This window comes from Scomber scombrus, chromosome 3 (genome assembly GCF_963691925.1).
Source record: "Scomber scombrus chromosome 3, fScoSco1.1, whole genome shotgun sequence".
NCBI lineage: Eukaryota > Metazoa > Chordata > Actinopteri > Scombriformes > Scombridae > Scomber > Scomber scombrus.
The window spans coordinates 25,588,748-25,603,105 of NC_084972.1; the positions used below are offsets into that span (position 1 = coordinate 25,588,748).

At 42.3% G+C, this 14,358-nt stretch overlaps 1 protein-coding gene across 1 annotated transcript; it reads left to right on the forward strand.

The window, feature by feature from the left end:
• The first annotated feature begins 12,218 nt into the window (after nt 1–12,218).
• Nucleotides 12,219–13,715, forward strand: LOC133977416 (potassium voltage-gated channel subfamily A member 2). Its single transcript, XM_062415574.1, has one exon. The coding sequence runs from the start codon at nt 12,219–12,221 to the stop codon at nt 13,713–13,715; it is 1,497 nt and encodes a 498-aa protein (XP_062271558.1).
• The last annotated feature ends 643 nt before the right edge of the window (nt 13,716–14,358 follow it).

The following is a 14,358-nucleotide window of genomic DNA, read 5'->3' on the forward strand; positions in this document are numbered from 1 at the left end:
ATGAACCACACACAAAGAAACACAGATCATTTATGAAGCATGAATAGTAGCGATAATATTATTTTTTTATATAGCCAATCGTAATGTGTCAGTCCATATCTGTGGGTGAACGCTGCACAAATGCCCTTTTAACAAGTCATTTGTCACTTTTTTCTTGATTTAAGTGAGTAAGAAATGATTTGTCCATTTATTTACATAACTTACATTGTTTAAAAAAGTATTAACATTAATACTCCAAAACATTTGCATTGGAAAAGTATTAATTTCCAAGCTGTTGACAGACTTTTTTTTTTTTTTTTTTTTTTTTTTTAAGAATAAGTGGCTTGTTAAACAAATATTTTTGCAGTGTCTTGTGCCACACGATGCCTATATCTTGATGTTAATGCGAAAGTTGTTGGTGTTCATGACTGGGATTCACGTGTAGCATAGACTACTATATTGCATCTACCCACTAGTGGAAAAAAAGACGTCTTGTGGTTTGTGGAAAGAAAAAAAAGTTTCATTGTCCAGTAATGTAATGAATAGACTATGGTAATCTATATAGCCAAATGCCTGTTTTAGGTTATATTTAATATCATAACCTGTCGAGATGTTGGACTCTGAGTCTTGTTCAGATTATTATTCAGGTAATACAACGCAGGGTGGTGTAGATGGAAAACGCGTATCATGAAAATCAAAGTCGAGCCTTTCGTAAAATTGTATTTTTATTCAGAGTTGCCTATATAGCCTATATTAAATAAACCGAACAAAGAAGTGATCCAGACTCTAAATATCATTATAAGCTACAGAAAACGTTGCTAAAGTCCGTGCAGTGCGAGCAGCAGGGAAATAGGAAGTATGTTTATTTCGTGTTTGATGTCACTCCCGCGGTGATGACAGGATGAAAACAGCATGCATGAAAGACGGGACAACGTGCGCTAAGTCCCGCCTCCTGCCTGCCGAACCCGCCCTGTGATGCAGTCTCCATGACGACGGTGGTTTCCTGGGTAACCCCTCTCTATTGTTACCATGGCTTTGTGTTGCCTTATCACAAGTCTTTCCAACAGTGGTTCATTATCACCTTTTATTCTTTGGATGGGGGAAAAGATGGGGGCAACCAGATGTTTAAAAAAAAAAAAAAAAAAAAAAAAAAAAAAATATATATATATATATATATATATATATATATATATATATATATATATATATATATATATATATATATATATATATATATATATATCACGTTAAACGTTAATAATTAAATGGTTTCCTTGATGATAATTAATTCAATATCAATAAATTAGCCCTGTTTGTCCTTGAGGCAAAGTTAATAGCTTGTAGCCCTGGCAATGTGTTGGCAGATATGCAGAAATATACAGAATATGATGAAAAGCTATTTAATCAGTGCAGCCTGGCCTTTTGTTTCCCCTGAGCTGCTGTTTTTCAGATGTGAGCTCCATTCTCTGAGTTGGCATGCCAACGAAGTCTGACGTCATCTACCTTTCATCCCCACCAGCAGATAATCGCACGTGTGCTATAAGTATAAAGTGGATGAGCACTAAAGTGACACAAACAAACAGAAAAAAATCAAAGGACTCCTCATCCACTGCAGGGCTGCACATCCTCTTCCAGTGCCATGTTGAAATACTTAATTATGTTACATGTAAGGAGTGTGTCATTACAGTAGTTTTAGTGCTGCAACTGACGATTAGTTTATGTTACCATTTCATCTGTTGAGTATCCTCCCCATTAATCAATTAATCAATTTGTGTAAAATGTCACATAATTGTGAAATAGGCTTAGAGTCAAGAAACTTTCTGTCACATGGTAACAGAAATTCCTCTTTGACACGGTTCAATCAAAGAAAAAGGTAGACAAATATAACAATAACAAAGTAGAAGCAGTAAAAACACCACAGTGAAATAAGTTATGAATACTAACAGGAATGTATGATTTCCCAGAGACCAAAATTGCACCTATAAATGTCTCATTTTGTGGATAGCGGATAGCCCAAAGAAATTCAGTTTATAATGATATAGAGAAGAGAAAAAATGCAAACCTTCACGTTGGAATATGTTTGACATTTTTCATTTTCAAAATTAGTATCAACTTATCTAGCAATATGATAATAATTAGTTTCATTATTTTATTTTATAATCTGGAGTGATGATTGAGCACGCACTTTCTGATCACCATCTTTTTTGTTCATAGATTTTTATTTCATTTGTACACAATCCGACAGACAACAAAGTTATTATAAACCACTTGTTTTCTCATTAAGCAGTTAATATATTGTTTGTAATGCTGCTGAACTTGCATGTTTACTTCATGCTGAGCTGTGAGCCAACAGAGGCTTCATCACTCTGAAAATAGCTCGATACTGCCCTCTAGTGGATCAACTGAGCTAATGCTGTTTACTAGGATTTTAACATTGAGCTGGTGCTGATATTGATCATATTTAGCTCCTTCCTAATAGAGTTAAAATCTTAAAGACTGAATATATGATTGTGTATTTATAATCATGGCAGCAGAATACAATTCAAATATTATTTATTCAATGTGTTGTCCTGACAGGTGTATAACAGGACTCCTAATAGTTTCTTTTAATTGTATGTGCTCCTCGTCTTTCTTCAGATGAACTTGTATTACAATCGATTAAGAGGCTTTTTAATTGTGTTTTGTTCCAGGATTGGTCATGTGACCGTCTCACATTTGTCTGGCAGGTCAGGAAACAACCGTAGGAGGCTTTTAGTCTGATCCATAATTATTTTGTTCCACAGGGTTCAAGTCAAATCAATTTTATTAACATTGCGCCAATCAAATCAGAATTTATCTCAGGGCACTTTTTACATTGAGCAAGTCTAGACTGTACTCTTTCATTGACAAAGACCCAACATTACACCATGAGCAAGTATTTGGTGACAGCAGCAAGGAAAGGCTTTAATAGGAAGAAACAACAGGAAAAAATAGGACTTACAGTTTGTGAGCCAGTGCAAAAAAAACTCCCACCTACCCTTACTTACACTTTGTGTGACTTTAATTCAACACAGAAATGGGCATGAAGGTGTCTTGAAATTGACTTTGCAATATGCGTGCCTGTTTCCAAGCAATCCACATTTGTAGCACCACATTAAAGCTACAAATGTTAAACAAAATCTGTGAATTAATCAGTTAAGAATAAGCAAACACCCAAATTCTCGCTGAATAGTTCCTGCAGCAGCTTGTGCTCCACATTTGATTTGTATAAAAAGGAGCTCATTTCTGCACGTCTGCAAATCTGCTGTAAGAACAGACTCCACACACAAAAACAAAACATTTACAGAACAGGGTGTAACAGAACAGTCAAGGTGACTCAGACTAATAATATAAATGTCCACACAGGATCATTTTAAAGTGAAGCAGTTCAGCTTTGAGGTCCACAGATTGTAACCCTTTGTCCACTGCGGAGACCTCGCTTTGCTGATGGTTCAGTTTTATAGGCAGAGCTGCCACAGGCCAGATAAATGTGTCCTACACCTGCAAGTGCTTCAGTCTCACAACTGCTGAGTGGATTTGTTCCCTCATGTCTGCCCTACTGGAATTAAAGTCCTTCTTCAATATATTTTTAACCACGGGGAAATTAAAACGTGTGTGCGAGTTACCCAGTGTCATTAATCATCTCCCACAGAGCTCGGCGGCAGTGCCAGCAAGGGCCACCTGCAGCTCAACCTGTCTCATTCTGGTTTATGAAGAGGTACGAGCTGCTTCTGTATTTCCTCACCAAGAATGAAAGAAGCTTAATTACACAAGATGAATTACCAAGATATTTTTCAAGTGTATTCAAAATTTAGGACCTTGTAATATTTATAGCAGGGGGGAAACACTTCCTTATACATTTGTTGAATAATTAATAAACAACATTTCTTTCCTTTAATAGTCCTTTTGTCCCATACAGGGCTGGATGTAAAACAGTAGTATAGACCCAAACAGTATCAAGTGTTTACATACAGAAAGCTGGCAATAAATCTGCACTAATGAATATTTCTGTTTTAACAATGGTAAAATGACGATGTGTATGTTAAATGTGTCACTCACAGTGACAAAACCAAAGAGACTTATCCCAACTCTGCAGTTTCAGCTTGACAGACTTTTCTCTGGCATCTTTCAGATCTTTGTTTTGGTTTTGTGGCTTGCAAGCGCTGCTCTCATCATCCTGTATTCCAGCTTCAGTAGGCAAATGTGTTCCAGTGGAAAATCTCTGATAAACAGGCGCTACCCGCCCTGCATCAAACTGCAGACAGACAGAGACGAGTAGCTGATGAAAGAACAGCTTTAGCAGCTGAGGAAACTGATATTTCCCCACAGAAGTTGAAGAAACAAGACTTCTAGTTGACCAAAAATTGACAATACTTTGCCACAACAATGGTACAAGCTGATGGTATCTGACACTGCTGCCATGTAGCCAAAAAAATCAGTTCATGCAGCTTTAAATGTCTGGTCATAGTATTTGTAATCTGGTCCACTCCGTATTTGATCAGACAGTTTCTAATATAAATGTACATTTTGCCATAAGTGGACTGTTTTGTTAATTAAGAAAAAGAGTTTATAAAAAACATGTAAGGTACCTAAGAGTATTATTGTTTTGGTATTTGCACTGAAACTCGGGTATTGAATTCATACTAAAAATTATGAAATATTACACAGCCCACGTAACATGAGCCTAAACTACTAAACATGATTGAACATGGAGAATGCAGCATTAACAAAAGGATGCACACTTGATTTTAATATTTGTCTGTTAGTTTTAAAATGTGATGACATGCCTAATCGTCTCACTGTCCCTCTGTGAACATCTGAGTGTTCTTGTGTGTATGTGTGTGTGTGTGTGTGCGTGTGAATGAGCATGCTTGAGTGCCGCACAGCTGTAAGACGGTCACAGCTGGTACGCCTGAATGCACTCGACTGTGGGATCCTGGTCATTAGAAAAAAGAAATGACTAAAGGGAGAACACGTTCGCCCTGCACTGAGTCAGAGGGAAGACACTCACATACGAACCTGCATGTATGATACACAAACACACACACACACAGACAGACACAGATGTGTAGTCGGCTCCACAGCTGGTCCTCTCCAACACTGCCGCTCCAGGCAGACATGAGAATCTGAGCCCAGGATCGTGCTCAGTCTGGGTTGGAGGAGTGTGTGTGTGTGTGTGTGGGGGGGGGGGGGGGGGTAAAGGATACCTCGGGCTTCCCCTCTCCTTCCGTCTACTTGCTGTCCTCATCATGCCAACTTTCACCACGAGAGGAATGATGCCTCGCAGCAGCATGCTTCCTCTAATGATACCCGGCACGCCAACATGGGGAGTGTCTGCCAGGAGAGGTGCCGATTGTCATCCTTGAACTTTACCAAAGCTTGTTCGTGACAGATCGTGGAAGGGAAGGCCGCGGCTGTATCCGGCATAGTTATTCATAGCTTTGCACATTTTTCTTCCTGCGCTGATGATATTTTATGTGGTACAGTTTCTGCCCTAAAACTGTAACTCAGTGCTGCCAAAAATAGAAACCATGAGACATATTGCCATTATTTTTCTGGGTGCCATTCATCCATCTGCTCTTTGGAGAACATGTAATGGCAGTCTGGGGGCTATTCATAAAGTTCACTCTCCTGCATTAAGACAGGGCTCAGGGTTCAGGGCTTTCAGTGAGACAAAGGAAAGACATGTCAGAGAGAACATATATCCCTCGCCCCCCAGAAGCTAGAAATATTAAAGCTGAACAGTGAAACCACTGAAGAGTCTCCTATAGGCACCTGAACCACATGCTCGAAAACTTTTCCCAGGTGTAAAACTGTGAAACAAGGAAAATAAGAGTCCACATGTTTTACATTTTTTGTAACCACCAGTTTATCTAACGCAGCTGGCTGCAAGGACACAAAAAGTACTTTGTCATCATGCTGTAACTTTACCTGAAATGTCCTGGCGGCACCAGAGATGCTGTAGGCGTGATGTCACCGCCCAGCCTCCTCCTACTGCTGGCTCGACTGCCCCTAGAGATGGTCTCCTTGGCAACCGAATGAGGCTGAACAAAAGATTTGCCTACAGTGACAATGCTGACTGTGGACAATTTTCTTTGAGGCACCTTCAAGGAGTCTGCTTTTCTTGAACTCAATGGACACAATATCGTTAGGAGGGAAGGTCAGATATGTTAAAAAGGTCTGACCCTGTACTCTGTACAACCCCGGCTCATCCCTCAGGTGTGTACAGTGATTCACAGAGGCTGCAGCAGGTCCAGCAGCAGCAGCAGCAGCAGTGTCGACTGCAGATCAGAGTGTATGAGGCTGAGGAAAATATTTTGGCTCCTTGAGTCACAGGCAAACAAAAAGCCGAGGATTGCATCACCACAGTGACACAGTAGCTGTCACTGTAAGTCCCATAATGTGCATCTGTGCTGCGGCAAGCAAACACTGCAGCCTTTTCTGTCTGTGGCAGACCTGAATCTGTGTGCTGCTCACGTCTTTACGCCAAAATTATTTCACACACTTTCTATCAAGTGAAAGTGGAGCAAAACCTTGCTTTGCTGAAATATTCAGGGGTGAAGCAACACACTGCAATAGGTCACTGCTGCATGCAATGTATCAAGTAAACCGTCTCCTCTTACAGAGCCTCACTGTACCTTATTGCCACAGTGATATTTTTGTTTCCTCACCCTTGTACAAAAGGAATCTTATTTCTAGTATGACCTTGGTGTAATGTAACCCAGTGTTCCTGAAGCAAATGCTTACCTTGACTGGAATTTCACTCACCCATACAGACACACTGAGTAATGCAGCATAAGGGTATCCCTGCAACAGTGACACTGACTCACTCACAGACTGACTCATAGTCCTTCCCTTCAAGCATCGGGATCGCTCATTGAATTGAAAACGGCCAAGATCATTTTTCTTTTCTTTTTTTGGTCATATTGTTGCTGTCAGTACAAATGTAAAGCATACATGTGTGTCAGTCAAGTGTTGCATGTGGTAACTTTTGACTTGCAAGAAGTGCAGCACGTGTGGATGTAGACACAAACGTATACTGGAAGTGACATTTATTCTACAAACCTACATCTTTAGATAAACGCTTGTGCAGATTTCTGCGAGGTTATCTGGCTAACTGAGATGCAGCTTGGCAGTATACTGCAGTGGACGAGTGTCCTTGTGTCTCTCCCGGTGTCTGGCTCTTTTCCAATTTCTGCCCTCGTCCTGCTGGGCCTCAATCTGATGAGCACGACTCTCCCTTTTTCCTCTCCTCCCTCACTTTTTATGCTCTCTCTCTCGCCTCTCTCTCCCTCTCTCTCTCTCTCTCTCTCTCTCTGTGTCTGTTCCTCTGCCCCTATCCCTCCCTTCTTTTTCTCCATATCTTCTGCCTCAGAAGTACTGCTAGTTCCAGGGGACACAGAGAAGGACACATGGAGCTGCACTGATATATATTTGAGCACCTAAGCCCTCTCTTGTTATTTATTGGCCCAACTTTTTGTAGATGTGTGTATGAAGCTGGTCTCTTTAGCTGGGACTCCTCAGTTTCTCTCTCCTGAGCAGTGATGCTGGAATGACTCATCTCCCAGAGGGTTAAATAAATTGAGTCTCAGTAAAGATGCATCGGAGGGGAAAAAGTGTTTAGCAGTGAGGTTGTGGGATTGTTAGATACCTTGAGGAGTGAAAAAAACATGGTAAAAAGGTAAATTATCATAATGTATAGGATCAGATCATAGCATTATATTATCATTAAATATATTGATGATTATACGTGAGATTATACATAGTAGAGTATTTCATCATCGTATATAGAAGAAGAAACCTGTTTTAATGCAGCCACAATAAGTGTGAACATGATATGCAGAGCTAATCTTTTCTGTCTTATTGCATTATGTTGTACAGTGAGCTGGTTAAAGGCACAGCTGGGCAGTGGACGGTGGGATCATGGTGGGATTTGGACCTTTTGCCTGTAGCCTTTTCCATGCAGTATGCATGTGTGTGTGTGTGTGTGTGTGTGTGTGTGTGTGTGTGTGTGTGTGTGTGTGTGTGTGTGTGTGTGTGTGTGTGTGTGTGTGTGTCTGTGTGCTTGACCTGTGGCTGCTGCAATGCAGCATCAAGGAGGAAGGAGGTGCAATAGACCACCAATGACTGTAAAACGAGCACTGCACTCCAGGGACGGGGCTAAACAAACACTGACATTCACAACTGGTGAACATGTCACATGGGAGCTTGGCTAATTTTCCAGTAATTTTGTAGCTACTGGTCAAGCTCTGTAGCGCTGGTACGGGAAAGAAAATGTTCTTCAGGCACCTTTAGGCAGATTAATGAGAAAAGGAGCCAGTATATTAAAAGCCTAGAGGAGGAGGAGTCGGGGTATATTGGCTCAAAAACAGATTGATTACACCTTGTACTCTATCCAGACAATACACCGGATGTAAATAATACTCTCTCACATTGGGAAATGGCCAACAAACATTTTTAGTGCTGAGGGAAATGTGCCTTTTTTCACTCAGCACTTTATTAGACTGTCAAGTACTGAAAGTAAGCAACAGATGTCTGGTTCAGTTCATTTTGTTTTTTTATATGTACTGTAATTCACTGGTCAAAATGAGGAGGTATATGTAAAGTTCAGTAATGTGTTTGGGTAATATTGGAAATTTGCATCCACCTCATTGCATTTAATGACAATAAACCCAAATGTTCTTATTCCTACTATGAATAAAACAGCAGCAGAAAATGTCTGCCTCAGCAGCAAGCGAAGGAACGACCTATCATTCAACTCAGGTCTGAGCAATAAAGAAGTTATAATAATGAGTTTTGTCAGTTCCCAAGTTCATTTTCACTCCTCCCTGTTCCCGTACCAAAACATCTGAAGTCGATACCTCATTGTTGACACCCTCATCTGCCAACTTGCACAACTTCCCGTTTTCACGTCCCAATATGATTAAAACTCACGCACCATTTGGAGTGCGGGGACCCTTCGCTTTTAATTAAAGCAAGCCGGCTAATGCAAAGTGAACTGAGCTTCAGAGCCTGCATTAACAGTCTTTGTAACGGTCCCCTGACTCATAAATAATGGCTGCACTGTCATGAGAAACCTGGGAAAGCCATTAAGGGATAGTGAGAGGTATCCGCATGTGTGGCAGCAGGCAGGCAGGCAGGCAAGCAGACAGAAGGGACTAGGCTGGGAGCCTTGATGGTCTCGGGTCCGCCAGGAGTAACCTTGGCAAAGCCGAGTCTCACACAAATCACCCGGCTGGTCCTCCCCCCATCCTCCCAGTTTCTGGTCCTTCATGACTGAGGGATTCCCGCTGACCTTTGGCTTCTCCTGGCCATCACTTTTGGCCATGATGCTTCCATTTCCCAGCTCCAGTATTGATATTGAAGAAAGGATTTACAGTTAATCACAGTTTGCTCTGAAGACAGAGGGGCACAATGATGGGAGGTTTTGCTCTATTTTAGTCACCCTCTTATCTATTATTAATAAAGCTTGTTGCCAGGAAAGGTTACAAATATAACTGCTGTGGGGGGGTGGTAGGGTGGGGAGAAGAAATAACAAGAATTACATGTCACAAAGTGAGTCAATAATTATTGTTGCTTCTGTATTTGATAATAATTCCCACAAATTAACAATAAAGCTCAGAACATCCACCTGAATTAGAAAAATTAAGCATGCATTTCAGGTAGTTTATGAGACATTGCAGCCACATTAATGACATTATACTTTCCACACTTTGTCTTTTCACGATTGGTTTCATGTCACTAAACTTTATAATTAAAGTCATCATGCCAAGACCAAACAGGTTGCAATAAATTTGGCATTGCAGTCGTAAAACTGAAGATGTTTAACAGACAGTAGTGCAGCTGAACAATGCTGAAGATGTGTACCGCTTTAAATTGTCCACACTGCAGATAAGGTAAGGAGTGGTAGCTACAGTGCGGATGGAGAGCGCGCTTCGCCCTTGCCTTCTCCATCACCAGCACGTCTCTTGGTATGCATAGCAATGCCCGACTGCAGGTTTGACTAAGCTTTCTATACCAGCCCAGCGGCCAGTGCTGACTGCAGAAATATTTCATCCTAAATGTTCCTTTAATCTAAGAAGAAAAAGAAAGAAACCCTCTCCCCTCCTGCCGAACTTAAACCATGCAGGACCCAATAAAGACCACTTTATATGTGTTATATGAGTGTGTGTGAGTGAGGGGGGTTCTGGATCAGTGAAATTGCATAATCTTCTAGCCCCCTACGTAGGGCGATTCTTTCATGCATGTCGTTTCAAGTCAGTGTCTGCAGACGCTTTTCTGCTCACCATGTAGGCTATTAGGAGACTACAGGACTCACAGATCTGCCTCTGCACTACACGCTGGGACTCTGCCAGAGAGCATCTCTACAGCTCAGACGCTGGATCCCTGTCTAGATGTGTTTTATGTGGCGGGTGCATGCCTACATGAGAAATAGAAATGCAAATTGACTGTAGTGACGCGTGAAAACATTAAGATTTCTCAAGCAGCAGATTTATACAGAAATGATATTGAAGCACATGTCCCAGAAAGCGTCTAATTATTAAATATAGTTAACAAGATTATCTTTTGTTTAAGCTCCTTCCCTCCTCCTCCTCCTCTTTGCGTTTGCTTTTTCACTCCCCTTTGCAGATGTTGCCTCTGTGAAGCACCTTATCAGGACTATTTACCTTTGCGGCTGTCTGCAGCCAGAGCTCGTCACACAGTCACTGTGGCGTGGAGGGGAACAGTGGAGGCCGATCATTCTGCTGATCCCAGCACCTTTGGTTATTAAGGGAAGCACCAGCACCTCCTTGATCGGCTCCCTCCTCCCTTTTTTGCCCATCGCCATCCCGCGACAGCCTACCCCGGAGGAAAGGAGTCGGGGAGGGGAAAGCGAGGACACACCCGCACATAGCTACTGTACCCGGTGTACAAGGCGAGGATGCTGCAGACAACATGAGGTGAATATCATCGACTGTCCCAAATTGGAGATTCTGGGGTGTGTTTTTTTTCTCCACCCTCGCTGAAGACAGAAGACCTGATTGTCGCAGCTGGTTATTCACCTTCCTCCCACCAGTGTCCAGCAGGAGCATCAACTCACATCCAGATATGAAAAAGATGTCTGCAGGTATGTGTGAAATCAAGAATACGTTTTACCTATCATCTCTGAAAATGTGTTGTTGTTGTTGTTGTTTTTTTGTTTTTGTTTTTTTTTCAAAGTCGTGGCATTTCTTAGTTGATCCACTGGTTTGCACTTCACCAGAAAAACGTGATTAGAGAAAATAAGCCTGCAGTTCTATATGTGCTGTATGTTTCATTAGGATTTTATTCCCTAAAACTGTCCTCCCACTCTGTTAGTGGAGATGATGCAGACAAGAGATAGAGTTTTTCTTTTGGAACCTATTTCCTTCTATGGATAAATAATTTATAGGTGTTTTTGAATATTTCAGAGACAGGCACCATTTCAAGGCTAAAATGCTCCCAACAAAACAAAACTGGTATCAATTAATGTGAGGCATTTGGGTGTTTGCTTGGTGCAGCAGTAAATCTTAAAAGCATCTCCCACATTTTTTTGTGTTTTTGACTGCAGTGGTTTTCTATGATATTCTAGACAGGATGCTGTCTGTATGAATTGGGTGCCTGCTGCATTGCAATATTCATGCATGGCTTCACTGCAAAAGGTAGTCCCATTCATCTCAGTGATACTGTCCATTGCAGCAGACCAGTGTCCTAATTTATGAGCTTCTGTTCTTTAAGATGCCAGTTAGCCCCTGAGTTTACCTGCATTGAAGCAATTTATATGCAAGGTAGATTGCTTATTTGCATATTAATTTGCCCATGTCAGGAGCAGGAGTGTCACCTCAGGTTTCCATGAGGTGATTTATTTTGATATCGACAGCTTTCTGACTTTACCTATCAGATCGAATCTCATGACATTGTTCCAGAGGGTGGTTTCATTTTCGTCTATTTTGAGTTGTTTGCTCTTGAAGTTAAAGCATATTCCCGACATCTTTGGACTAAATGGAAGAAATATTGAGTGTTGCATTATGTCTCAGGTTAACCTGACCTTGTTGTCTGTCTTTGCTTTGTCTGTCCTACATGCAGTCAGATCCTAGGTGACATCCTGTGGCCGTCAGGTCTTTACGGTGTTGAGCCCCCTCCCTCTCCTGGCCCCTGCCTGCAGTTCTCCAGGCTGCAGGACCCAGACTCACTGAAAAGTGCAGGCCTCCTCCCCCCGCAGAATGACTGTTGCCACAGGCGACCCCTCTGACGAAGCAGCTGCACACCCGGGGAACCCGCAGGACTACGACCCTGAGGCCGACCATGAGTGTTGTGAGAGGGTGGTCATCAACATCTCAGGGCTGCGCTTTGAGACTCAACTCAAAACCCTCTCACAGTTCCCAGAAACTCTTCTGGGGGACCCCAAAAAGAGGATGCGGTACTTTGACCCACTGAGGAACGAGTACTTTTTCGACAGGAACAGACCCAGCTTTGACGCCATATTGTATTATTACCAATCAGGGGGCCGGCTAAGAAGGCCGGTCAATGTCACCCTTGATATTTTCTCAGAGGAGATTCGCTTCTATGAGCTGGGCGATGAGGCCATCGAGATTTTCAGAGAAGACGAGGGTTTTATCAAGGAGGAGGAGCGTCCTCTTCCTGACAATGAGTTTCAGAGACAGGTGTGGCTGTTGTTTGAGTACCCAGAGAGCTCAGGTCCTGCTAGGATTATTGCCATAATCTCTGTCATGGTCATCCTGATATCTATAGTCAGTTTCTGCTTGGAGACCCTCCCCATTTTCCGCAATGATGAGGATGATATGCACAAGTCTCATGCAGCAGTCTTTTCACCTGAGACCAACACCACAATCATCAGTTACACAAACACCTACTTCACTGACCCTTTCTTTATCCTGGAGACTCTTTGCATTATATGGTTCTCCTTTGAGTTTCTAGTGCGCTTCTTTGCCTGCCCCAGCAAAGCAGGATTTTTTGGTAATATAATGAACATTATTGATATTGTTGCTATCATCCCTTACTTCATCACTCTTGGCACAGAGCTAGCTGACACGCCAGAGGATGGTCAAGCAGGTCAGCAAGCCATGTCTTTAGCCATTCTCAGGGTTATCCGATTAGTACGTGTCTTCAGAATTTTCAAGCTGTCTCGTCACTCCAAGGGGCTTCAGATCCTGGGCCAGACCCTGAAAGCCAGTATGAGAGAGCTCGGCCTCCTCATTTTCTTCCTGTTCATAGGGGTCATCCTTTTCTCCAGTGCCGTCTACTTTGCTGAAGCAGATGAGCCAGAGTCACAGTTCGAGAGCATCCCAGATGCCTTTTGGTGGGCTGTGGTGTCCATGACGACAGTCGGCTATGGTGACATGGTCCCAACTACGATTGGTGGCAAGATTGTGGGTTCCCTCTGTGCCATTGCAGGTGTGCTGACCATTGCCTTGCCCGTGCCTGTCATTGTGTCCAACTTCAACTACTTCTATCACCGTGAGACTGAAGGTGAAGAGCAAGCCCAATACCTACAGGTGAACGTGGCCAAAACCGATTCAGCTGAGGAGCTGAAGAAGAGCCGGAGTGGCTCCACCATCAGTAAATCAGACTATATGGAGATCCAGGAGGCTGTGAACAACAGCAACGAGGACTTTCAGGAGGAGAACCTTAAGACAGCCAACTGCACGCTGGCCAACACAAACTATGTAAACATCACCAAAATGCTCACAGATGTGTAGTCATCTGCTATTTTGTCCGCATCACAGTGGGACATGTGGAGTTGAGCAACTGGATGGGACAGGTGTAGAGCCTCCCATCTCATGTTTGCTGTAAAAATCAAGGCAATAGATTTCAGGATGTTAATGATGATAGATAGTGAAAAAATATATTACACAAACCATTGCTCACTCCACGCTCATCCTGTCTTCAGTCCTCACAACTTGCCCTTAAAACTTCTAATACCTGTCAAACAGGGCGAAATTTCAAATTAACCATTTTTTGCATGGAGGTGGCTTTATCTGTGTGGCTGTTTAAAAAAAAAAAGTTAACAACATTAGCCAACAGTAGTGCACAAAAATAAAATAAAAAGGGAGAAACACAGCAATGAAAAAATTAACTTTTGCCTTCAAAGAATTAAAAAAAAAACACAACACAACACAAGCCCTGCTTTAGTCCCCCCCTGTCCCTTGGTCCTTCATTTCCCAAGGCACACTGCTCTGCCATGCGCTTTCTGAAGAGCCCTATTCGCGCGCTACATATGCTGCTTCCTGGAGCCAATGAAACAAAACTGTCTTATGCCTCACCATTTAGAGATAAAAGGATGTGTGAGCATAAAGCGAGCCCACTCCAGAGCTAATACGGCCTGTGGGTGACATGTGACGA